Genomic DNA, 27,044 nt, shown 5'->3' on the forward strand with positions numbered 1-27,044 from the left:
ACAAAGGTCCAGCATACACATACGGGGTTTGGATGTTGTATATGTGCAAGTGTATGGAACACTATGATTTCTGTGTTTTTCTAAATTCTGATGGTTTTTAGATTTTCTAGGTATTTTTTCTAGAATCTGATCTTAATTCTGACTCAAACCAGTAGTAAAGTTTCTACTCATTTATTACAGACTTTTTCAAAGAGTAGCACACATATTTACGTGTAACTGTTCAGCAATGCTGTATGCATGCATCTATCAATTTGAGCTGGTTTGTGCAGAGTGCACAGTCTGTGTATCTGACACAAGACAACCTGCCTAGAACCACAGCCTTGGAAATCACATCTAGAGTCAGTGACTGCACTCTGCTGGGTTTATTAATACCAGCTCAGAAACTGAGAGGGTGCTCTGGCTTTAGCAAGGGGTGTGTACAAATGTTCCAAGTACTCCAGGTCCAGGAATCACACGGAACCTTCAGAGCCTTTTCTCAGTAGATGACATTCACCCTGGTGACACTCAAGTAGCATGCTGCTGAAGGACAGCGGGGGCACATCTATATTTGTGCCATTGCTCACTGCTGGCATGTCCCTATCTGAGGAAAGAGGCGGTCTAGGGTTACTGCAATAAGTCTTCCAACTGCAGTCATAGGAAAGTGGCAGGGAATTGCGTTTGTGTGAATTAATTTTTACTAGGGGAAATAAATGGGAAGTTTGATGTCATCTGAGCTATCAGAAGAATTTATGACGTCTTAAGATAGAAGGCAAGTTTTTAGGTAGTAACATTGTTTGCTGTATATTTCTGATAATTGACGGTGACGGACTTAAACATTCTTCACTGTAATTGTATCTGTCTCTGTAAACTGAGCAAACACATAATCTGAAAATCTTATTTCGGCAGCAGGGTTCCAGACAAGCTTAATTATGCTCATTCTAATTTATCTAATTTAATTTCATTTTGGTAGGAAAAATATTTGCTAATTCACTTTTCTAGTTAGTAGTAGCTTCTAAGGGAAGCCTTATTGTTACCATTATGGGAAAAATAGTCTTTCGGGGAGCCAGACAACATTTTCTGGTATGTTTCAAGATATTTTCTCTCTTCAATATGTTAGAATTTGCATGATTTACTTTATCATCTTTACCATAAATAGTATTTCTGCATAACTTCAATGTTTTTGTCTCCAGTAAGATATTGCTAGCTCTAGAATTCACATTCATGTTTGCAGTGCTAGAAGAGAATGGTGAACGTCTTTGTGTGCTTTCTTACAGCCCCAGGAGGCTGGACTGTTTTCAGTCATTGATATCAAACTGGGGAATGGGAAGTTTCTTACCATTTTTCACCAGTTCAAAAAGTTGCTTTCTAATAAGTCACTAAATTTGTTGACTTTGTTAGCTCTGTTATCCTCATGAATATTAGTAAAATATTGATTAAATAAATTTGAGGTGATACCAAGTACTTGAAACTATACAGACAGTGAAAAGTAGTTTGAAAGCAAAGCTTATGTGAAAGCTGCAGAAGCACTGATAACCTTGTTGAGTGACTGAACTTTTATATTTTTTATTTTCTGTGAGAAAGTGGTTTCAAAGCTTGTATCTGTTTCACTGAGTTAGAAATAGGTATAACTATAGATTCCTCAATATTTGGCTGAAGCATTTCCGTGAACTCTGTTGATTGTAGTAGCAAATTCCTAGGAAAATGGACCTGAGCAGTTTTGTATCCACGATTTTGTTGAGCAGTGGAGAGCTGTGGGAACACTGCAGCTGACAGAGCACCAGGTGGTCTCCCTGTACTAGCATTATTTCATGTGCTATTATTAATAGTGGGAGGGTGGGAAGGAGTGGGCTTGGGGAGTCAGCATTAAGATTGGCTGCATACCTGTTGTCCCACATGCATCTGCTTTATCATACAGCTTGATATTTCACATCCATGTGCTCTTTTCACACCTCCCACGTTGCATGGGATGGATAAAGTGTGCAAGCTCCGGGTCAGAGCAAACTTCTCTCAATTCAAGGGTCAATGGCCTGCCTTGCTTCCTAATAACTCTATGCTTTATTGAGGGGATCATCACTGATCTTTTTCTGTGAACTTCTTTTATGTGAAAAAAAAAAAAAAAAAAAATCACACCTGCGAACCCCCAAAGGTCAGTATGTATCCCTGTTTTCTAGAAAGGTTTGGAGACCTGGAGTCAGAATAAAGTTGAAAGAAATGTCAAGTTTCAATTTCAAGAATGATCACTTGAAAAATTGAGAACAGGGTTTTTCAGGTCATTTGCTAATGTATTATGGGTCACAAGAGAGGGCTTCCTACAGGATGCCTGAGTGACAGTACAGTGACAGTGCTTGCCAGCAGCTGAAGGGTAAACAGAAGGGTGAACTGCACAAGATACCTGAAGCACAGTCGCAGTGCTGAGCTGAAGACAGGACTACTCCACAGTTTGGAAATTGGATGTCAGGGTCACAGATGAGCCACTCAGAAGACAGAAGATACACACCAAAGACACAGAGGCAAGAAAAGCAAAGCATCCTGATAGGAAATGACGCTACCAGCTTTGTTTTTTCCCATGAATACTTCCAGGCCCTGAGCAGTCCTCGTACAAACCTATTCCATCTATACATTTTTAAGTAAGAAAAACTCATGCTTGAAATCAAAGTATGTAGCTAAGGATCTTTCTTTTCTATTACAGGGCTGAGAGTCATCATCTCAAAAGCCTCACTGAGGATACCAATGTCAGCCAGATCTGGCAGGGTGAGACAGTATGAAAGTAGTGGCCAGCTGCCTGATCAGTCAGGTTCCCCACCAACTGCAGATTCTAGTGAGACTGAGGCTGAAGGCTTGATATTTTATCACATGGATCTTTACGGATCAAAGGAAAGGTTTGATATCTTTCCCGAGGAGCCATCCGGTCAAGCAGACAGATCTCGGGGGAATAGCAGAAAGGAACCTGCTCTGAGCAGTGAAAAAATTCAGCACTCACAAGAAGCTGGATATGACTTGGAAAAGGAGGTTGCAGAGCTGGCCAAGATGTATGGACTTGATGAGGATAAAGAAAAAGAGCTTGAGCTTCTTGAAGGACATCCGCAGACGGTGGAGAGAAGATGGCCACCAGCTCACACACAAAAAGCAGGATCGCAAGGCTCTGTATACAGTGCATCAAAAAGCAGCTCTCCAGTGAAAGATCAAAGTACAAAGCAACAGGGACTTCCTGGCGAGGCTTCTCCAGATGAAGATCAGAGCAAAGCCAGAGCAGAGGATGACGCTGAGAGCCACACGTGGTCCAGAGAGGGGCTTAGCAGCGGAGGCATGTCAGATGAACGGAGCAGCCAGGCAGTCAGCGAGGAGGAGGAAACAGCAGATGTTTTTTGCTCTACCTGCAAGATGCCAATCCGGGCCTTTGACAAACTGTTTGGTGAGCACAGGGACCATGAGGTGGCTCAGCTCTCCAATGCCGTGGAAAGCGAGAAGGTAAGAATAGAGCAAGTGTGCTGTGGTGCCTCTAAAACAGTGTTTGGATATGCTGAGACTCATGCCGGGTTTTTCTGGTAGGAGGAGATTCATAAAAACATGTGCAAATTGGAAGAACAGATTGCTCAGATAGAAAACTTTGCCAGTCACTTGGAAGAGATCTTCATCACTGTAGAGGTAAGGCATTTCTCCTCAGGCTAATGCTTTGGTACTGGGGTTGGAACTGTTTTGACAGAGTCACAGTATTCAGTTGTTAGAGGGGTAAGTAATTAGAGTACCAGAACTCAGAGTTATCTTGGGGTTTGCCTAGACTGAGGTACTCTGAAAAATTCATTGTAATTGTTTTTTTAAGTGGGCTGGTAAAACCACATTAAACCTTTGCACGAAACTTGCTTTCAGAAATAAAGCCATACCCACCCAGGTTGTCTTAATTTGAAGTGGCCAATCCATCCACAGCATACTCTTTGTGCTCACTCGGTTTCATTTACAGATCCAGGCAAACCCTTGGACCAGCTGCTTCAAGATACAGCACTTCAGGGGTTGTGCTCCTGCTTGGCTCATGTCAACTTGGCCCTGGGGGAAGGGGTCCAGCTGGTAGCAAGTCAGATTGAAGCTGTAACTCAAGGCACCTACTGTCTTTTCTCTGCTGCATGTGGCACAGAAGGACAACAGTGCCTGAGCAGTGGGCAGCTGCTGACAATAAAGCCTTGCCTGCTCCTTAAATCTTCCTTCCTAGTGCTTTCTCCAGCAGCAAGTGAAGATACCAGCATTAACTGCTCAGATCCCCCACAGTGAATCCATGGATCCCACTGGGTTGCCATGGTTTCATTAGCGGAAGGATTTGCTTGGTTGTGTAGGTAGAAATCCTGGAGAGATTAGGGCTAGGATCTAGCCCAAGTTGTGCTCCCTAGGCTTAGGTTGGAGACAGTTGCTTTGCATCATTGTTTTTATTATAATTTCTGATGCTCTTATCATGTCTGGAACCAAATCCAACACGCTTGTGCCTCAGCGGGGGAGAAATATTAGAATGAACACTTAAAATGCAAGTTAGTCAAATAACATCTTCTGTGTACTGGCATTGCATCACTGTCAAGGAGAATTTTAGGCAGGCCTGAGAAACATTTTTAATTGGCTGAGTTACGGATCAGGTCTGATGCTGAGGAACAAAACCCCAAATGCCTTGCAGGAGAATTTTGGGAGGCAGGAGCAGAACTTCGAGGTGCATTACAACGATGCAGTGCAAGTGCTTGCTCAGAAGTATGAAGAACAGTTGGAAGCTCTGGGGGAAGAGAAGAGGCAGAAGCTGGAAGCATTATATGGGCAGCTCGTCAGCTGTGGGGAACATCTTGACACCTGTAAGGAGCTGACAGACACTACCCAGGAGCTTTACCTGGAAAATGACAAAGCCAATTTTATGAAGGTAAAGAGCTTTGATTGTCAAGGCCCCTTCTAAGTGCTTTTTGCTGCTTGCAGGTAGTCTACAGCAACTTTATTGCTAGAGAGTATTTGGGGTTCCCAGTCTGCATGCTGTCACTGCTCTAGGTGCTTGGCATGGGGGCATTGACTTGGTGGGAAAACACAATGGGGCCAAAAATGCAGTGGCAACAGAAATTTGTCATTTGGATATGCAATGATTTAGGAGTCTTGCTGGGATTCAGAGAGAAGATAGCTCTAAAAAACTTGCCTCAGAAAACTGTGGAAACACTTAGCAGTGTTCATTGCCCCACGCAGGCTCAGCTCCCTTGCTCTGTCTTGGGCTCACAGGAAGCAGGCTGATGCATCCACTTTGGAAGATGTTTCTTTTCTTTGCTAATTTTTTTGGACAGCTCAGCTGAACAGGAGGCTCCAAACTAAATACATTATGAGCTCCTGCAAAGTGATGGATGAATCCCACTGTTGAGGAGGTGTCGAGAGTTATTTCTCTTAAAAGGTAGAAAAATAATAGGGGGAAAAAAATTCACTACTGATGAATGATTGCTCTAATGTAAGCTGTCCAGTAACTCAGGTGAGTGGGAGTATTTCTATAGCAAAGTTACAGCAACTTCTGAACTGGACAGTAAATGAAGCGCTCAAACACCTCCTGTCTGTTCCAATGGAAGGACTTGCATGGGCAGTCCAACCTGATGAACTCTTTTCATGAGCTGACTTTTCCATTCCTCTGCAGCTCTGGGAATAACTTTATTTTCTCCTTATCTCGTAAACAGCTCTACATCATCCATAATAACCACTGTTCCAATCTTTTGGGGGGTGGGGCTGAGGGTCCTCTCCCCAGCATAGCACCAAGTGGTGAATAGCTCTTGCTCATGAGCTCTCAGCTGCTTAGGTCTTCCAGGGGCTGTATGGCTGTCTTCCAGGCCACTCTTTGCCACACTGACTGCAATCAGTGCTGGCCTTTGGTCTCTTGGGATGTTCCCAGTGTGGCCCTTGGATTGGGTAAATTATGGTAGGAATGCTCAGACTACCTCCAATACAGACAATGTTCACAAAGTTATTTTCACCAACCATTGTCGGCTTCTGTTTGTGAAAATTCTTCTGGCACTTTGGACAATTGAGGAAGAGAGTCTAGAGCCTAGCTGGGCAGATGCTGCTCCCTGCCTGATGCTGCGTGTTATCTTACTGGAAATGCCCCATGACCTGTCCATTTGAATGGGCTGTTACAGAAAGCTTTGCTCCTAGAGCTGTGCGAGGGCCAATTAGCTCGCCCCAAGGGCTGCATTTGGGACATATAAGACAGGTCAGCAGCACGATGTAGTCTTCTCTGGCCTGATGCAAGAAATACATCTTTTCTGTCTTTAACACACACTCTCTTTTTTTCTACAGGCAGCAGTAACCATGGTTGACAGGTAGTATCACAGTTTGGGATTTTTGTGTCACATTTCTTCCTGCTAATTGGAGCTGTTATTGCAGACATTTGCATGTTCTATATTCCATTCAGGCACACAGATTTTACCTAAGCTACTAGAGCTATGGAAACCGTTAGTATTTCTTGTCTAAACTGCTGCAAGACAAGTTGCTTTAGGAAGTTTAACGCTCAAAACTAGTTTTGAGCCAATTCCAGAAAAACTCAGAAGGAGAGTTAGAGCATGAATAAATCACTGTTTTCAGCTGAGTCATAAGGAACCAATTTCAATGACTGAAAAACAGGATTCCTAAAGATCTTGAAAGAAAGGCCCTGGATATAAATCTGCCTAAAACCAATCTCCCTAAATAGATTACTAACAAGCTAATTTATGCATTAATACAGAGGGGTAGAAAGTCAAGCTGTGAGTGCTCAAGGCAGATCATGAAAGATGTTGAAGCAATTGGAAGAAATCTTAAGCAAGACTACATAATTTGCATTATATATATATATATATATATACATATTTAAATTGTTTGGCATCCATTTTGAAAACATACAGAAAAGATACTCCTTTGTTTCAAAGTTACAACACCTAAAACCATGAGATCCTGATTAGTAACAGTCATCAATTCTAAAAAACTAGATGAAAGCCAAGGAGCTAATGGCTTGTATCCTGCAGGGGGGTGCTAGGGGAAACCCCACGCACCTGCTCCGTGGCAGCACAGGCCACACAAAGCATGGTCTCTCAGTCCCGTCTGCATCCAGCTGCTTGCGTTTGGCATCTTGGACACTGATCTGATGTGGCCACACACCCAAGCAAAGGGCATGGGAAGGCTGAGCTTTAAACAGCTATGGAAACATTGTCTTAAGGAAACAGCTGTTAATTTAGAGCTTGCTGTTCTTTTCCTCTAAACAATAGATATCATAGAATGGTATCTCCAATACCATGGTACTCCCAATTAGACTTTTTTTTTTTTTTTTAATATTTATAGACTGGAAGAATTCTTAAGGAAAGAAGTGGATTTAGAGCTTTCAACACTGCCAGACTTTGAAGAGCGCAAGATAGATTTCTCAGAAGTTGAACAACTAATGAACTCCATTAATACTATTCCAGGTACTCTTCCTATCTGATTATTATTTAAGACCTGTTTACATTCAATCAAGTATATGTATTAAACAGAAGCCCATCACTTCTTTTAAAGGAGAACTGCAAAGGCAGAGTTAGCTTCTCCCTAACTTGCCCTCTAGATATTTTTAGTTTTCCTATATATGCAGAGACTCTGGAAGCTATTTCTGTATTTTTTTTCACTTGTTTTTAGTATAAAATTACCAGAACTTTCTAGTTCCCTGCTTTTGCTGGATGATTTCCTGGAAGACTCACAAAGCCACCCACCTTTTTGATGATGGGTCAGGCATGGTGAGGTGGTGATAACTTGTCTTTCCTTGTAGTTACTTGAATAAAGCACAGGGGGATACCAGAACAATACCAATCAAACAATCTTTCCAGCTTCTCTCAATAACTAGATTTCAGCACTTTGTTCCTCTGCTATTTAGTAAATGTTTTCCTGTCACCCACAGGAAACAAAGCAAAATCCAAATAAATTCCTAATGATAAAAAAAATAAATTAATAAAAATAAAAATGAGAGAGTAAACTTTTTCTGGCACACCACAAATAGTCAGAAATAATCAGACAATATGCATTTTTTTCCTGCCCATACACAGTGGTTTTTAAAAGGAAAACAGCATTTACCACTTGCTTGCTTGTGCTGCTGACACTCTGTTGGACAGCTTTTCATTTGTCTTTCCTCTCGAGGCTCTTCAGCAGCAGGGCTGGCCCCCAGGAGTGCAGTGCGTGTTGGATGCTGCTCTTGCAGGGCTGTACTAGCTGGCTGGGGAACAGCAGCTCTCAGAGATGGGGTGGTGAAGTTTACAGAGGAGTGAGCTGAGGTTTTTGTTGTTTTGTTGTTCCGATTTTGATTTGAAGAAAGAAGAGTTTGTACACCAGAGACCTGATTCTCATCTCCAGCTATTTACTGGGTCAGCTCCTAACTCTTCTCCATGTGAGAGGAACATGACTCCACTCAATGCCTAGGCTTTGTGTTTATGCTTTTGTGGGAGGAGAAGTGTTTGCTTGTCAGCAACAGATCATGCTTCACATACATTCAAAAACCGATCTATTTTTCTCTCTGTAGCTCCTTGTGCCCCTGTGATCAATCCCCAGGCTCCCAATGCAGCGACTGGCACCTCACTGAGAGTTTGCTGGGGCCTCTTCTCAGATGACACTGTCGAGTGCTACCAGCTGTGCTACAAACCAGTGAGCAATGAGAGGCACGGTGACGAGCAAGCAGGTAAAGGAGGCTGAGACCCGAGGGGAAAACCTTGGTCCCCACTGGCAAAAACAGCTTGTTCCAAAGTGGCAATCAGTGCCCCTTCAGCAGCTACTCTGCCAACAAAATGTCGTATGTGCCACCACAGCTCCTGCTTCCAGCTTTGTTACACTTTCCCTGCCAGGTCTGTCATGCTGCCAGCTGCATCAGGACCCATCACAGGAGCAAAGACAGGATCATGGGAGCAGCTGGGATAGCAGGAGTGGGAAGGAGGGGCAGTGGATGCAGTCAGGTCCCAACAGAAGCATTTCCTTTCCTGAGGGGCAGACACTGCAGCAGACACATACACCGCATCCACTGCAAAGCACGGTATTTTTAGAAAGCAAATCATCCTATTATCGGCACGCCCACTTAAACCCCCACAGTCATTTTACAGTTTATCTCAATGCTAATAATAGGTAGCAACTCCCCAACACCCACACACCCAAAGAAGAACCACAGAACCATTCTAAAATGTCTCAGCTTTATGATAAAACTGCATTTTCTAATAGTAATGTTTCAGAACCTTTACTGCAAACACCCAGACACTTCTCAGATTCAAGTGGAAGCCTATACAGTGCCAAATGGCCAGTTCAGAAAGAAAAGCAGAACTGTCCAAATTTTATAAAACAAAAAATGAAAAAAATAGTATTGAAATTGCTTCAGCTCTTGTCCCGCTGCTGGGGAGAGCTGAATGGATAGCATCCCCAGAGTGGTAATGTGCAGGGTCTTTAAAAAAAAAATATCAGTGATGGGTGGTTGACATACCTTTCTGTTTGTTTGTTTGTTTGTTTTTTTCCTGAGTGATGTTGCTCCTACAGAAGCTGATGCATTATCCAATTTGTCAGTTCTTAGGTGAAGCAGCCTAGTCAAAGGGTAGGGAGCAAAGGAGCTCTTGAACTCATCACACAAAGCAATAAACTGCAACTCCCATTATTTGAGGAGGCCTTGGGGAAGGGCGGGTAACCATGTAATGACACTAAATACTTTGTTTTTTCCATTTCAGAGCATATGCTAAAAGTCAAAGAAACTTACTGCACCATTACTAATCTGTTGCCAAATACACAATACGAGTTTTGGGTCAGTGCTTTAAATGCTTCTGGCATCAGTCCACCAAGTGAAAGAGCTGTTTATGTAACAGGTAAATGTATTTTGCTCATATGACTATGGGATCTTCGTAGTGAAATTCACCGTAGTCCTTGGACTTTATGTCAGTAATGCAGGTCAGAGTGAGACCTTGAAACACTCATTCCAGAGATCTTTGACATCTTAGAGCAGAGAAGGGATGAACCTTTATGGCAAAGATAAAAACAATGATAGAAAGAAGAAGAGCATGCACAGAGACAAGTTATACATCCCTTTTCTGACTAATTATCTTGGAATCTTTATAGTCCAAATGAAGTTTTTGAATAGTACTGTTAAACACCCTGCCTGCTGTTTATTGTCCACTGGGGAAGCAGCTTTCTTTAACCGTGTAATATTGAGTAAACAACTTTGCTCTATGTTTTAAAATTCTTTCAAGCATGCTTGTTGCAAACACCTTCAAGCAATTTCTTAAATTGCTCTTTTGCCTACTTTTTAGCTCCTTCACCACCTATAATTAAGAGTAAAAAGATACGAAGCTGTGAAAATGCAGCACTGGTGTGCTGGGAATCTAGAGATATTAACCCTGTTGATTCCTACATGGTTGAATTGTCCAAGCTGACAGATGAAGAAAATGATGACACTATTACTGAGTGAGTCACTATTCTATCAAGTTCACAACATGTAGAGATGAAACCATTTAAAGTCATGTGACACCAGGTAGCAGTAAGAAAGGACCCTTTGGTCAAAAGCCTAAGCCAATGCATTCAGAAAAGTGCAAGCCCAAGTATGTGCAGAACAACCTCTGGGGAACTGTGGACCATACAGGGATAAGAAATGATTTGTGCCACATGAAGCATTTTAGTAGCCCATGATTTGATTTGCCTGGGGTAGGGAGTAGAATATCTCCCTACCCCTTGTGATTAGGAAATACCTGTATTGACATTATCAGAAACTGGATCAGGCACACATATTCAAGCTTTTGATTCTTAAAAAAATTATTGGACTAACGTCAGCCCCAAACTACTTGGCTTTGGAGGTTCCAGAGTGGCACTGCAAGGAATAAGCAGCTGGGTTAGCACTGCATGCCAGTATCTCAGGGTATGGTGAAAGAATACACCTGTGAATCTGCTCTTCCTTTTTTCACTATGACTTAGCCCAGCCAAAAGGAAGAAATACATAAAGTCATAAAATCCTATCACAAAAGTCTAGCTCTGTTACAATGGCATTGAAATACCCTCTCTCTCCCTGAAAAACAAGCTGCATGTGTTAGTTCATCCATTAAGTATATGGAAAATTTAAATGGAATTTAAATAATTAGATGCAATTGTGAGTGATGGTTGTGGGAATATTTCATAACAAATTATTTCAAAGAATTTGATTTCTGTGTTTGCACACTATCCATGAACAGCCTGTGGTATTTTTTCAATTTTACTCTCTGCTGGAAATGGTTTAAGGACATTTCCCATTTTAGAGTTGCAGAAATATCTTTCCATATGAAGCTTACATATAAAAATTCAAGTTATGATGCCTACTTGTGAGCAGTCAAATGAGATAATATTTTCTCCCTGACCTCTGTTTTGGCAGCAACTTCTGTTAGGAACTGGATTTGACAACTTACAAGAAGCAAACTTAAAATTTGTTTTACTTTTGTAGAATTTACCTTTATAAACATTCATTTCAGTAAACTTAATTGTATAATTGTTAATGGAAAATGAATATACAGGGCATGGGGAAAAGCATAGAAACAAATGTAAAAATCTCAGTCTCTCTTACCTCTGGCAACTTACTAGTAAACCTGAAATCTTGTTGAAGGTTATAAGAGAAGCTGATCATGTAATTTCTTCTCTGTTGTTCAGAAAAATAATCTAAAAGGCCCACCTTTGTTCTCTACCCTGTCATTTTCCTCGGATTTATTTTCTATAGATCTATTGTTGGGATTCCTAACTGTGAAGTCCTAATTCACCTCCAGCCAATACAAAGCTATCGCATCTGTGTTAGAGCCTTAAACCTGGGTGGTTCCAGTGAAAGCAGTGAGCCTGTCCTGATACACACCACAGGTACTGTACAGCTTGGATAACTCCCGCAGCTTACCATAGCATCTATTATCCCAACAGAAAGCTTCCTGCTGGCTCCAATGGTGCCTGGATCAGGTCCTAATCTCTTACATCTAATTACACATCTGGTAACATTTTAGAAATGAAAAAAGTCTTTTTGTAACAATAAGTGCATTGCTTTAGCTCTGTTATTCAAAAACATTTTTTTTGCCCACTTCGTTTGAGAAGAAAATTTCTAATTTCTAAACATTTTTAAGGAGTAAATCAGCCCGGTGTCCCCAGATATCACCAGCTTGCCAAGAACTGACACACTAGGGAAGACAGCTGAGGTGTGATTTCAGTTTACTTTGGAGATTACCTTGAATGCTGCTGCTGGAAGGTATAACTGAGGCAGTCAGCACTTTCCAGAGTAATGTAGGTATGTGAAACCTTCCTGTGTCTATATTAGCACATCTCCTGCTTGGCTGGGGGAAGCTCTGAAGGCTGATGTATTTATTTGTTGGAAAAAGATAGTCCAGCTTTCAGCTGAAAGTTTTGGTTTCAGGTAACTGTCACAGTATTGTATTATCCTCTCTGCTCATAGTGCCCCACTGGACAAGCATTAAGCTTCTCTGCCAAGGGGAATTTGGAAGCCCTTTCACTTCCCAACCTCTAATCAGAGCTCATTTTAGTGCCTTATAATTACAGACACCCATTTTCATCTTTAACACAGCTATAACAATGCTGCAACTTTGCTGGGCTGTCTCAAACCTCCCATGTCATTCACAAATGCACTCACACCACACCTGTCTCTCTTCTGCACTTACCTCATGTGAGAGATTTGCAAATTTTGCTTATTCAGCAGGCTGACCACACACCCATGCAAGACATTAGTCCCTGAACAGGCTTTAACACAGCTCTGGCTGCATGTCAGTTACACATCTGCCTGCTACACGTTGGTGACACCCCAGAAAAGAAGCAGTCACTGTTACATCCCCAGGGAGGAGGACTCCTGCGACTATTGTTTGCGTCTATTTCAGCTACTCAAATCAAACTCAGTATTTGAGATTACAATTTTTGCTAGCACAGCATGTCTGTATTCAGCAGCACATGCCTATAATTGTGCTGTCATTGTTTGTGTTGTATTTGCTTTGAAGTAACTGCACTTTGATTATAATGATTTAATTTGGGATTAGCACAGAGAGATTTATCTTCTCAGAGCCTACATTATGTAAACAGCCGATGCAAATTGTTCTGTCAGCTGCAAGCGCTCACCTCCAGCGCTGGGAATGACCTTTGGTTCCTCCTTGCTGGGGCTGATGCACAAACACAAACTACTACAGCAGCCCCGGTGCCTGCTCAGCCGAGCACCGTGTGCCAGACATGCCTCATGACATCTCCAAAGGTGGCGAGGCAGAAGTGCTTTCATCTCAGGCTGGTGTAGCCGACCTGCCTCTCTGAGGGCTGCTCTGGGGAGGAGCTGCTGAAGCACGAGGGACGCTTGTTGCGCCGGTCAGGCAGCTCTCTCCCAGGCCTCACAACTCCTGGACAGAAGGGGGTACACACTGCTGGGGGCGTTGTAGCAGCTTTTGCAGCAGTCCCCCACTGGGGAAGGCTCTCAGAGGGCTGTTAGCATCAGTTGCATCCAGCCTGCGCTCCATGAAGACAGGAGGCTGAACTGGGTGGCCCTGGGGGAATAAGCCCCACGCTGGGGTGCTGCGTGTGGCACCTTTGTAGTCATCCCTTCTCTTTGGTGTGCCCAGCATTTACATGTATATAGAAGAGTGGCGCCATGGAGAGGGCTTTAAACCTCTCCCTTCTTCTTTCAGTGATTAAAAATATATCACTTCTGCTCTGGGGAAGATGACGGAATTGGACAGTCTGTTGCAGGAAGGAGCTGTCATCTTTGAATAGCTGCTTCCTGCGAAATGCCTGCAGCTTTGAGCCTTGGCTGGATTTAAAACTAGGCTAAGGCCCACTTTCTGCTTTTCACAAAGCTGTAACTTAACAGTGTTAAGCTGTGAGTTGCTCCTTTAACACCCATTTATTTGAAAAATCTCAAAACAGGACAACCTGGTCCTCTCAATGTCAGCCAAATTCCTTCCAGAATGCTGTTAATCTTTTTGTGGATCCTAACATTTCCCCCACACCCTTGCTGCAAACCATAATGCCTTAAGGAGTTGCTGGAGTTCTCAAACATTCTTCTCTCTCGCAGGCACCTACTTCTGTCTTAATGAGGACACAGCCCATCCTTTATTGGCAATCCTGGATGATGGATTTACAATTGCCTGTGATGAACTGGAAAACCCGGAGTGCGATCTGCCTGTCTATGATAACAGCTTTACAAGGTACACAAGATTATTTCAGTTGCAACTAACGTGTGGTTTGTGGCTGCTTCACCCATCACACACCCCTACCTTGAATTCAACTCCACTAAAAAGGTGTGCTGGTGTTGCAGCTCTTCTCACCTCCAAGCCAGGCACTGATCAAGTAAAACTTCCAGACGATGTAGTAGATTTTACCATCTTGGTTTTTGCACAAATTATTATGTTTGTCTTCAATTTTAGACAACTGTAAACATATCCAGAGGTATTTTAAAGGACTATAAAATACCTTTAAGAAAGTCAGACTTATTTTAACCTAAACCATCTCTTTGTGTAATGTGTGTACCAACTTCTATTCATTTCTGAAACTTCTCCCCGTTTAATTCCTTACAAAGCCCAAAGAACCTAGATAAATATCACCAAAAAAAAAAAATCAAAATCCATTTACTCTTTAAAAATCTTAAAATAATCTTCATAATTATTAGTCTCTCTTTAATTATAGTGATCTAGCACTTGCAGATTTCCAAGACTCAAGGAGCTGCTCCTCTGTATTGGCTGTTGCTCCCTCTCCCCTGCCCCTTCTTCTGCAAGCTGCCAAGGTGATGCAGCCTTGAGCATAATGTGCATGAGTCTGCCCATCCTTCCTTTGTCTCATTTTCACACTGTGATCTGAGAGCTGTTTTCATGAAGCTCTGTTAAATGGAAGACACTCAATGCATCTTATGTAAAACTTGTTCACTACAGTGAATACTACAGAACAGGCAGAAAAAAAAAATAGAATTGGTGCTTTGGGCACCTGAGCCTCTTGTTTGAAAGGGGCTTGTATAGTACAGAGCACAGACATTTTTAAAATAGATTCCAGGAAGTGTCTGATGGAACATGGACAATAAGGAGGTGATAGGTGATAGCCAACATGGCTTCACTGAGGGCAGATTGTGCCTGATGAATCCGCTGGCCTTCTACAACACCGCTACTGCATTGGTGGAGAGGGGACGAGCAAGTGACATCATCTACTTGGACTCATGCAAAGCATTTGTCACTGTCCCCCATGATATCTTTGTCTCTGAATTGGAGAGATTTGCTGGATGGACCACTTGGTGGGGAAGGAATTGGCTGGGTGGTTGCACTGAGTTGTGGTCAACAGCTCAATGTCCAGGTGGAGACCAGCAATGAAGGGTGTTCCTCAGGGGTCATTATGGGGACCAGCACTGTTTAACATCTTGGTCAGTGACATGGACAGTGCCATGGAGTGCACCCTCAGCAAGTATGCAGATGACACCAAGCCAGGTTGGATGGGGCTTTGAGCACCTTGGTCTAGTGGGAGGTGTCCCTGCCCATGGCAGGGGTTGGAATTAGGTGGGCTTTAAGGTCCCTTCTAACCCAGCCCACTCCATAGTTCTACGGTAATGGGGCTTTCAGCAGCTGTCATTGATTTTGTGAGCTGGAATCTCTCTCCCTTGTTAATCTTTGGAATTTAAGCATCCCATGGAAGTCAATGCACGTTAGCAAAGAGGATTACAGATGCAGACAGCCACAATTATGTGTAAATCTACTTACATGTTGGGCACCTTGAGCTAAATTTAAACAGGTATTATGCACCAAAGCAAATGCTAAAAAGAGAGGGATACAAATACTTATCCCTTGCTGAAAAATATAGCTGAATTGGTCAACTCTTTGCTTAGCTCATATTATTTGGGCCTACAGATTTTGTTTTCAAAACAGAATTAGGCCCTTTGCCATTAAAGTGAGAGCCTTATCTTGCCAAAATGCATCAGTTTCCAGTCAGCACCACAGAAATAACATATAAGCAGCACAGGCAACTGCAGATGCAGGGCAATATGTGCTCACAACTCAGCCCCTGCATGGAAATGCAAGGCTGTTTTTGCCATACAATGTTACGAGGGGGCTTGGTTGGAAAGAGACAGGAGGTAGAAGATTCTCTTCATGAAAGTCATCATGATGATCCTAAATGGGATTTTATCCACCCTTCCACAGGGTGCTTTTATGTTTCACATAAGCAGCCAGAGCTGGCACTCATCTCATTCTGAACTCTGAGGCTGTTTTTGATGCCACTGTGAACTCTCAGAAGCCTCACTCATGCCAAGATGCTGTGAAAAAAAATTAAAAAGCCCTCAAGTTGAAATGACTAACGTTCACACAAGAAGATTACATTGCAAACTCTTCTTACTAAAGTTTACATGATCTCCAAAAGGCTTATGTGCTTCCTAACCACAGAAGCTCCTGCAGTCTGATTCAGGTTTGCCTTGGTCGCTTTGCAACCCTCATTACTATGGTAATATTTTGTTCACAGATGTTTGCCCATCCATTTTGCATCATTCCTTTTCGAGCTGTAGCAGCACAGCCTCTCTCAGGCTCAATTTCAGCAGCCTTTAAGCCATTCCCAAGACACACACATGCACTTCTAATGAACTGTACACTTACTTTACATGATTGCTGCTGGGGTGGCACAAAGTACAGCCCACCCTCGCTGTGCCTGTTGTTACACATCAGGCCCTCAGCATGCTGAGTGCAGTTATTTCTCGGTATTACCTGGAGGTAGAGAAACTCAACCAGCAACATCCTTTGCCTCTGTAATTTATATCCTTAGACAATTCTACCTCAAAAATATAGAGGCTGTGACTCCACATCCAAATCTTCAGGTGTGTTTTGAAACGTGCTATGCCCTGTGATGCAGCAATGACAGTTCATACACTATCCACTTCTTCTGAAGCAAAGCTGGGGTGTAGTCTTACAGGACTCATGCTGCCCTCTTAAATTGAGCTGGGGTGTTTCAGAAGCATTTCACATGGGTCCTTTTGCCCAGTTTTCTCGCTTCAGAAACTGTTTTTGCAGACTTGCCTCTTCAAAGGTACCAACTCCTTTGACTTACAGACTGTTCACATAAAACAAGCTGAAGGGTCTCTGTGGCGTGTTATCTCTGTCAGTTTTTCTCAGACATCTTTTTTAAGTATCTGTTTTACATGGTTCCTATCACGAAGGATAGCAGACTATGGTTCCTACCTTTGAGGATAGAAGCCAAAATCTACTGTCAAAACATTTACTTGCCCAGGTACCCAAGCATATTCCAAGCCCTACTACCATGTTCAATTCTTGGTGGTTTATCTACCCACAGCGCAGGCTGGCCTCCCCCTCCCCAGCTGCCCCAGCAGTTTCACACTGTTACAGTGCTCCATTCCTCATAGAGGGTGACATAAAATTTCTTCCTGGCTTGTCTGGGAAGAAAACACAAAACGTGTAGATTTTTCCCCTACTACACTGGGGTTTACCAGAGCACTCTTCTAGCAAGTAAAAATTTCCCCAGACAACCCAGGCAGCACAGGATGCTATTCTCCCTAGTCCTGAAAGTGCCCAGGGCATTCATTCATACAAAGCTGCCCAAAGATAAAATAGGGTCGGTGTCACAAAGAAACCTGTCAGTTCCTCAGCATGTGGACTTCACTGTCATCAAAAATCCGCGCTGCACTAAGGAAACAACACTATTTATTGATATGTAACATCCAGGTATATTACATAGTTAAACATTTTAAATAGCATTGCAAAGAGTTCCTGCCAGAGCATATTCCTGTCTCTCACAGGTGCATTGGGATCCTGGGCAGTCTGATCCCATTCCCAGGGAAGCATTACTGGGAGGTGGAAGCTGAGGAAGATACAGAGTACAGAATTGGTGTGGCTTTTGAAAACACTCCAAGGCATGGTTATCTGGGGGCAAACAACTCATCCTGGTGCATGAGGCACATCATCACACCATCAAGGTAAGAGCTGTTGGAGGCTACAGGTCTCCTACACAACACCTCCTGCATGTACACCTGCAGACAGAGCAGCAGAGAGCTCAGGCCTGTAGGGGTGGCTGGAGATCTTACATCAAAGCCCCAGACAAACACTTAACCAGGGGCCTGTGATTATTCCACCATAGGCACTGTAATGCGGTGTTGGATGGATACTGGAACCTTTAAGCACATCCTACTGCTTTATGACATTCTCACATTGAAAGAGGCAGTCCCAGGAACAAAAATTTGAACAGAATCTGCATTACAGAAGTTAGCTATAGGTCACTGAAACCCCAGTGGGAAGACAGCCAGTAACAGATCCATGCCACTTAGGAAGTACAAACCTAGCTAAACCCAGCTGTATGCACCGTGTTTTGACCTCTGTCCTCATGGAGGTACCAGACAGACACACCTGCACGCAGAAATGCCAGCTGCCCCTTATGCCTCAGCTGGGACTGCTGGCTCTCCCCTGGACAATGACAACTGAATTAACATCATCACCTTAGAATCTCACGGGAGATTCAGGCACCCTGTGAAGGACCCAGGAGCAAGCCTCAGGCATCCCTGAGTAACTCCCATCGCCTGTCTGAACACCACTCAGCCTGCATGAATTGCCAGCGTGGTGCTGGGACCCCTGAACAGGACACTTGGATGCCACCTGAGAGCCCCAGCATGCACACTGTCAGCAGATGGTAACGATGGCACAGCGTGCTTCCAAAGCTTCCTGTCCTTGCCAGCTGGTACACAGAGAGGTTTTAGATGCAGCTGAGCTGGCGGGAGCACACTCCCAGGTGCTTGCTGCTCACAACTCCCCAGCTATCGGCCTGCTGCACAACCAAAGTCCTTGACAGTGCTGGCATTTGCCTCCCACACAGCGAGAAGTGCTGCTTAATGAGAGGGACTAAACCCACTGAGGTTAATGACTCTTCCATACACTGCAGGAAGGCTAATTTGATTTGCTTGCTACATTGAGCTAAGAGGTACATTGAGGTTTGCTCTTATTCTTCTGAAGCAATGAGCATGGACTTCAGGGAAGAGAATGCGGAGCCAGGCCATTGCTCAGTTTGAGTCACTGTCATACCCAGCTCTACAGGGAAATTTTCTCAGGTTTGAGCAGTGTGGGTGGAGGAGGTGGTTAGTGAAGAAGCTGGCCCTTGTGAAATACCAGATAACTCATTTTAGCTGAATAAATCTTCTCACTTCAGCTCAGAAAGGCACACGTTCCCATAGAAGTCTCATATTTTTGGTTGCAGCGTGCCACACTAGGGAGAGCAGATTGAGTAACTGCTACAGGACCTTAGCATTACTCAAATGGTGATTGCATATGGAAGAAGAGGGCTACCCTCACGACAAAGCACCTATGTACAAGTGCACCTTCACGGCCTCCATTAATCCACAGCTCAGGAATCATGATTAAAAGAAGTCACCCTCTAGTAAATGAGGGCTGGAAATTCCCCATCTACACCCCCCCGGCTGAGGAGGGAGCTGTCTTGTAGGAAGAGCAGCCAGAAACGTTAATTTAGAGAACGGGGTTTGAAAAATGAAATCAAATAGTCTGGAGGATGCCGAGCCACACTCTGAGTCAGACTCTGCCCGAGGGATTACACTCCCTCATTGCTGCTGCAGACGTGGGTGTGAGCAGTTCCCAGTTCCTGTGCCTTTGGCAGGAAAGGGGGCTCGGTACCACAGGCCCCAGGGAGCAAGTGGGCAGCACTGCAGGGCCTGGCTGAGTCACCTCATCAACTCTCCTTGGCTGGGCCTACAGCTGTGGAGCTGCAAGGCTGAGGAGCCAACAAGTGGTGCTCTGGGGCAAGCCTAACTGGCCTGAAAGAGCACAGCTCCTTCAGACAGTAAGGGATGACTTCAGATAAAACCTAATAGAAGAGAAAAATTAACATGCTCTGACCTCATCCTTTCCCAAGTGTCTCCACCCAGCCATTTGCAGCCAGCTGGGAACATGAAGTAAAGGCCTGTTACATGGGTCAGGCAGATCTGAGCACTGAGGGATAAGGTTGTGTAGAAAAGCAGCACTCACCTGCAGGTAAACAGCCATTGCTCAGCGCAGGGGCAGGGGCAGTAAACATGGGGCAGGGGCACACAGGAGGGATGGGACTGTCCATAGCACACATGTGAAGTGGAACACCCTGCCACATACCTGCGTGCACAAAGTGCTTCTCTTTGAGAGAAGCAGGGCACCCTTCGGTATTTGACTGTGCTTCTTGCCTACAGGCACAAATATGAATTCCTGCACAGCGGGATGACACCAGACATCAGAATTACCATTCCCCCCACAAGGATTGGCGTCCTGCTGGACTATGAGAACTACAGACTGTCATTTTTCAATGCTGATATTGCCCAGCACCTTTACACGTTCAATTCACACTTCCAGCATTACGTCCACCCCTGCTTTGCTTTGGAAACACCTGGTATCCTACAGATACGTACTGGCATTGCAGCACCCCCATGGACAGCCCTCCCATAAACTGTGTTCCTCTGCTGCCAAACCTACATATAGCATTGCGAAATGCCCTTTTTCAGCATTAACTGCTCAGGCACACTCCCTATAAACCAGCTCTCTCCTAAGAAGGATGGCAAAATATCCCTGACCCAAACAAGCTCCCAGGCCTAACCCTTAGACAATTCCTCTCATCTTAGGCAGGATCTCAGTAGAAAAACATTAGTCAGAAGATCCATCAGCATCCTGGAGCTGTTCTCCAAACCACTGAGGGCTGAAACGACTCCCATCCTTCTCACAAGTGACACTGTTACCAAGCAGCACTGGCAACTGGATTACTGTTTCCCCCCGTACCCATTTATGCTTGGGGAACTCCCTTATTCCACAGCAATCGTAAACTCCACTCCTGTGTCTGCTGAAGAGCTAAAAATTAAACGAAAAACAAAAATAGCAAAATGCATAATCACTGTACAGCTGCTAGACAGAGCTGAAAACACTCCAAGCATGAAGCTGATCTCACAATCAAGTATTCTCGCCACTACACAGTCTGTGACACGAGATAATCAAAAACGCCTCCCTTGTGTGTGAACTGTTAGTGCATACCATACGCAGTAAGTGGATTGAAACTGTGAAGCTTATTGAAATACTCAACCATGCCCTAGTCTCAAATACTTTAAATAAATGAGAAGCATTCTGTAAGAATGCTTTTTATCAGGGAAAAAGCAAAACCAAAACCAAACGGAGGTGTTTTGCAGTGACTGGTTGCCAGTCTAAAGCACCTTTTTTTTTTTTAGCTTTTTGTTTGTTTGTTTGATGGCCATGCTCATCCCTGCCTTGGTATATCCTGCATACTCATAGATTTTTCCACCCCCTCAGCACTGAGAACTTTTGACCTTTGATGCCATGTCCCAGAAGCCTAGGGGCTGCAGTGTAGGCTGGAAGTAGCAGTCCAGAACTCAACTGAAATGTCCTTGTTCAGACTTCATTTCCAGACACGAGACAGGCACTGCCCCTAAAGCAGGCTGTCCTGCTCCAAACAGCCTCACTTGTGGATGTCAAAACTACCTGAGTTCAATCAAGACTCACTAACACAGAAAGAAGCTTTTCCATAAATTTATTGTACGTTCATTACAAAAACCATTGGTTCGAAATTTCCATTCTAGGGGTTAGTCAGGAACAGGTAGTCCCTACAACATACAGGGTCCACATGAATAAACAGAGCCTGGCAAAACTTAAGAGACTTGGTGTAAACTGTGTGCCAAATGCTTGTCTGTTCTTTCCTATTTGGCTGAGAGAAAGAAGAAATGTGTCTCTCCAAAACAGGCTTTGCAGAAAAACATGTGAACAGGAGCTGAATACGCTGCTACGGCAGGATTAGTCTCTTGAGTATCGATTTGTTTTGCAAGCCACAAAAGAAGGTGGGTTTAGCAACACTGAACTATGCAAGTATAGCTTCATAGCCTACCAGGAAGTCACAGATTTCCAAGGCAGAAAGGGTTGTTATGATTACCTTGTCACACCTCCTGTGAGGCAGTCCAGAGAAATTTCAGTTGCTGTTTCTTGTAGTGAGCACAATGTGTGTCTGCTATAGACAGGCGACTCAGCCAGCAACCACCACCAAGGCCCAGGGCAGAAGGTGGCCAGGTGAGCCTGCTGATGTTGTAAGGCTGTACCACAGAACAGCAGCTACAGTGTACATCTGACAGTGCTGAGATAGCACCACACCCTAAGTTGTTTTAACACTATTTTTTTCCCTTTGGATAAAAACATATACCTTGATTCTGGGTCCAACTTCCCCCCGCTGGAGCATGTTTTACTTTTACCTGCCAAAACCGAGCGCCACCATCTTCTTTACAATTACAGAGAGATCTGGAAGTAAAACACACAAGTATCAGAGCAGGGGTATTAGGATGTCCAACCCCCCCCACCCACCAAGAACACCTTTCCTGCAGACAGACTGCCCAGTGAACCAAAGGGTTCTGCTGGAAGTACTAAGTCGTGGTGTGATCAGCCCCACCACACCACTCCTCACCAACAGCTTCTGTCCCAGCTGCTCAAACCACTCCGTGTTCTGGCACCAGGATTAGCTGTCCACCTCAGGTGGTAAAAGAGCCCCGTAACTTGGGTCCCAGGGGCTTCACAACCACCTCACAGGCGTGCTGCAAGGCCAAATTCGATGAGTCAAACATGAAGTACTTGGACACCGCGCAAGTGGGAACCTACAGGTACCAAACAGCTCTGTCATCATGTTGCCAGCTCAATGAATCTGCTGAAGATCGCAGGAGCAGCCTGCTTAGCAGAGTGTGACTCAGTGGGCATCACCAGGGATGGTACAGGACTGCTAAGGCAGCAACAGAAATACCTGAAAAAAAGAATAAATAAGCAATAATCAGCTGCCAGGCTGAAAACAGGATAGGAAATGAGTTTGCATGTTTCTGTTTAATAAAAAATTCACCTGCCAGCTGTAACCCAAGCATCTCCTCTCTTAGGAATCCTAACCTTGTCACTTAATATTTATTCAGCGAAGCAAAAGGCATGAACAGTTTCAATTTTTTAAAACTGTCACCGTGAATTATCATTGTATGTGTCCTTTACAAGGAAGCCACCATTTACACTGCACGGACTATTGATGTGACCAGTAAGGCACCCAGGCTGGAACCATGGAATATCCCGAATGGGAAGGGACCCACAAGGATCATCGAGTCCAATTCCTGGCTCCACACAGGACCACCCCAAAAAATCAGACTGAACGTCTGAGGGAGTTGTCCAAATGCTTCTTGAACTCTGGCAGGCTGGGTGCTGTTACCCGTTCCCTGGGGAGCCTGCCCCAGGGCCCAAACACCCCCTCAGTAAAGAACCTTTCCCAAACACCCAGCCTGAACCTCCCCTGATGCAGCTTCAGGCCATTCCCTCAGCATGTTCACATCAACCTCGTGTTTCTGTGTAACCCAACAGGGAGATGTGCCAAACATCTGTTAAGGGCCAAACCCTGCACAGAACTGGAAGCTGTGCTTCAGAGTAAAAGGGGAGTCCCTTCGGAAAGCCAGAAGGCACTAACAGGTCCTGCACAGCACCCCAGAGAAGACTAACACCAAACGTATTCTGTTTAGATGGAATCCTGGGTAAAGTGCTCATCTTGGAGAGCTGTGTTGAGTTGTCAACTGAAAGGGGTCTCAGATGAGGCAAAACCTCTTCTCGTCCATGGCCTATCTACTGACACTGGCTCACTGCTGAACTAGACTACATGAAAGGACAAAGGTCTGTTAAAAAACAAGTTGCCTTTGTCTTTGATGAGTTATGTGCCACGAGACACATTCTTCCTGGTACCTGTTGGCATTTTTCTTTCTGTTCATTTCATTACATGCTCTTGCTGGCACACAGAATAAGCTGTCTTCAGTGAAGGATGGGGGCTCATGCCTAAAGCTCTGGTATTGGCCACCTGATTCCCACAGGCTGGCCCCAATCTGCAGCAGTGATCTGCACAGTCCTGCAGGTGCTGCAGCAGCAGGAGCTGCTCAGAGGCTCTTGGGCTTAGAACAAGTTACACCCAAACCCCTTTATGGTGGGCAGAAATACCAGAAGGCAATGCTGACCTAACCTTCGGTACCTAGTAAGAGTCATCTTATTTGGTTTGTGGTAGGCTTCTGTGCAGAACAGCAGGGAGCAAGGCAGAAAAAATATAATAAAACCACAGCTGGCTGAGGAGATTAAGAAACAGAATCTGAGACTTTGCTGCAAGCTGCCAGCATCTCTTGAAATCACCAGGCTGGTCAGTCATTCTCCCTCTGAGCACAGTTATTTCTGTGCTGACCAGAGGGCTAAGTCAATAGCAGGATTCTGCCAGAGATCAAAGTGATTTTTTTTCTGGACTGTTTTTAGGCACTCCTTCCAGGGTTCTCTCGAGGCACCTTGTTCTCCCAACATCCTGTAATAATACAGAAGCAGCACAGACAAGGGAACACAGGGACTGTGGCACAACAGGGACTTGAAACCACACTCAGGAGTCTTGGCCTCATGCTGAAAACAACAGGGTTTCCTCCTCTGTGAGAAACCACATGTGCTAAGACCCAAGGTACCTTTGCATCTAGGGGTATCAAATATTTAGGATCCCTTTTTCCAATTCCCTTCTGTTTCCTCTTGATTCAAAATACCAGTACACACTGTTGCCACTGGAGGGCATCGCACCAAGCCCTTTCACAAGGCTGCACGGGTTAACAGGTTTACACCAAATGAGGAGGGCTAAGCACCCATTACCACAAGCACAGTTTTCACACTGGTTACCGTAATCCTCAGCGTGCCGTGTCCTTCATCACCCAGTCCTGGAGCCACGGACAAAGGAACCCAGGGGCTGTGAGCAAGCACAGGTGAGAACATCAGAAGCGTTAAGTGCAACAACAGGCAACGCAACTGCCCTGGAACATGGTGCATCGTGTCCTGTTCAAATCAAACCCACCCAGCGTTTTCTATACAAACACTTGGCTTTTAACCTGCTCTGATTACCATGAAAAAAAAAAGCCTTGTAGGTAGAGGAAGTAGGTCCCGACTTTATCTCACAGGCAGGCCTTGCTCTTCCACCGTTTAATTTAGGAGGATAGTATCAGTGGAGCCAATATAACGTCACCGGCTCCACTTTCTTAGTCCTCCAGCTAAAACCTCAGCAAGAAACCCGGGGCAGCCTCAGGGCGTGCCTGATCCCTGCCGCACTGCCCGGCTCCTTCCCTCGCACCCAGCACCACAGAGGCAGCGTTCAGCCTCCCCTCAGCGCAGCCGGCCCGGAGCCGGCCCCTGGCAGCCCAAGAGGCGCCCGGGGCGCGGGGCCGAGCGGCGCCGCCATCCTCACCTGCCTCAGCGCCCGGGCTCCTCACCGGCCCCGGCACGCGGTGCGGGGGCGGCACGGAAATGGCGGCCGGGTGCCGGGACCCGTCGCAGCCCCCTTGGAGGCCGGGAGCCGAGCGGGGGGAGGTCTGGGTTCTGCCCGCCGCCGCCCGGTCCCCGCTGCCGCCGCCGCCGCCGTGAGGGGTCCGGGGCCCGCCCGGCCTCGCCCCGCGGCCGGCGCCGCCGCCGCCATTTCCTGAGGGCCGGGCCCCGCCGCCGCTTCCTGGCGCGTTCCTGCCCGCCCGGAACAGAGCGGGCGCTGCCTCCGCCCCCCTCAGCTGCCCTGCCCTGCCCGGGGGAACACAGAGATTTTTTTTAGGAGGGAGATGTGATTTTAATTTATTTATTTTTTAAAGAGAGTTCTTGGCCCTGGCCAAGTTCCCGATGTATTCCAGCCCTCGTGCCCACAGCTCCCACAGTCCGTGAGGACACCAACCATGCATGTAGGGTTGGGCCAATGGTGGCATCTGAGAGGCTTTGTTTGGAGGCATTTTGGAGGCATTTGGTTTTCTTTTGATCCTAAAACAAAATTCCTTGTGTTCCAGTTGCAGGCTTTGAAAACACACGGTCAGGAGGGGCCCCGGCCACTTCTGCCCCTCCTGCTTCTGTTCCACGCTGACCGACAGCTGCAGTACACGTGGTTAATGTGCCAGCGCACTCAGGGTCGGATGGGCCTCACGGCTTCCCAGGTAGTAAAACATTTAATGAAGTGAACATTGAAAGCCCTCACCATTTATAATCTGAGTTATAAAGCTTTCTTGTAGTCTCCCAGGCCAGTCCCAGGCAGGAAAAAACAGCCATGGGAGAGCAAGCTGAGGGGCAAGGCGGTTGCTAAGGCTCAGCACAGGAGCAGCTGTCACGCGTGAGGCCAGGCCGCTGGGCTTCATGCACGAGTTTTTATCCTTACACAAAGCAAAGAAATAGCCAGCAGTAATGAGCAGTAGCCATAAACCACTTCTGTGGTCTCCATATTCTAGGGATAACAAAGCTCTGCTTGGCATCAGCAAAAGAAAAGCAAATTGCTCATCAGGCTTCTCTTCCAAGCAAACACTGCCTACTGCCTTTCAAACGGCTTACCAAAGAGCAGTATCTAATCAAAGCCTCTTTCAAACCTGGGCTAACTACTGTTCCTGCTATTATTAACTTGAGGCAATTTGGAGGTAGGGGTCTTTGATTCCTCTGACATGAAAGGTTTAAAGAAGAGAAGGAAGTCACAGTATCGACCTGTGATGCCATGGCATACAGATAAAAGCCTAGCTGGCATTTTTGCCTGCAGAGCTTCACTATGATTTCAGGGTAGCTCAAGCCTGATTTATAAACTGCAGTTTTCCCCCTTGGGTCCCACAGAGCACAACCTTTCCGCCTCACCCACACCCCACAATGGCAGGGAGAAGGAGGTGGAAGTGTGTGGTCTATAGTAATGATTTATTAAGCCCCAAATTTCTGAGCAGGCCCAAAGAGATAACATGTATTGACATACAGGAAAGGACACTTAAGAAGCACTCTGACTTCCTCACCACCCATCAGATGTAAAATAAAGCCTTTGTTCCCAGTGCAGGACTTCACAACAACCATTTTAAACTCAGCATCACAATGGTTATAGACTGCTCTTGCTTTGCATTCCTCTGTCTACACATTAACCCTAGAGTTAATATCTGGCTATTACAAAAGTTAAATAAGCAAACATCAAAGGATAGACAAAATAAATACATTTACATAGGTCAATTTAAATTAGACATTGATACTTTTTTCTTTTGCTGCATGTGATAAAGCAACCATCAGCTTTCAGGCTGTGCTGTGCCCTCTTGGTCCCTCAGTGGCTTTCTG

At 45.1% G+C, this 27,044-nt stretch overlaps 2 protein-coding genes and 1 non-coding gene across 13 annotated transcripts in view; 1 reads left to right on the forward strand and 2 right to left on the reverse strand.

Moving 5' to 3' along the window:
• The first annotated feature begins 553 nt into the window (after positions 1-553).
• FSD2 (fibronectin type III and SPRY domain containing 2) lies at positions 554-21,578 on the forward strand. Of its 3 annotated transcripts, none has more exons than XM_068696368.1 (13): positions 554-760; positions 2,669-3,447; positions 3,529-3,624; positions 4,634-4,867; positions 6,268-6,290; positions 7,282-7,403; positions 8,483-8,638; positions 9,663-9,797; positions 10,239-10,392; positions 11,666-11,799; positions 13,991-14,123; positions 17,696-17,872; positions 20,117-21,578. In XM_068696368.1, the coding sequence occupies exons 2-13, from the start codon at positions 2,710-2,712 to the stop codon at positions 20,367-20,369; spliced, it is 2,355 nt and encodes a 784-aa protein (XP_068552469.1). In that variant the 5' UTR covers positions 554-760; positions 2,669-2,709; the 3' UTR covers positions 20,370-21,578. The 3 variants fall into 3 exon arrangements, with proteins under 3 accessions (XP_068552469.1, XP_068552467.1, XP_068552468.1); XM_068696366.1 differs by having other exon boundaries at positions 555-1,059; XM_068696367.1 differs by having other exon boundaries at positions 555-748.
• LOC137863315 (high affinity cAMP-specific and IBMX-insensitive 3',5'-cyclic phosphodiesterase 8A-like) overlaps positions 21,440-27,044 on the reverse strand; it is a 175,041-nt gene continuing 169,436 nt past the window's right edge. For 7 of the 9 annotated variants that reach the window (XM_068696363.1, XM_068696362.1, XM_068696364.1 and 4 more), the window contains 2 exons: positions 24,624-24,690; positions 21,440-22,704 (listed from right to left, as the gene is read on the reverse strand). The gene's annotated coding sequence lies outside the window, so the exon portion shown is untranslated. The remainder of the gene's footprint in view (positions 22,705-24,623; positions 24,691-27,044) is intronic. The other 2 variants (XM_068696361.1, XM_068696360.1) reach the window with 2 other exon arrangements.
• Positions 24,858-24,988, reverse strand: LOC137863389 (small Cajal body-specific RNA 15). Its single transcript, XR_011100890.1, has one exon. It is a non-coding gene; the product is annotated as a small Cajal body-specific RNA 15 (non-coding RNA).

Source organism: Anas acuta, chromosome 12 (genome assembly GCF_963932015.1).
Source record: "Anas acuta chromosome 12, bAnaAcu1.1, whole genome shotgun sequence".
In the NCBI taxonomy this organism is placed as follows: Eukaryota; Metazoa; Chordata; class Aves; order Anseriformes; family Anatidae; genus Anas; species Anas acuta.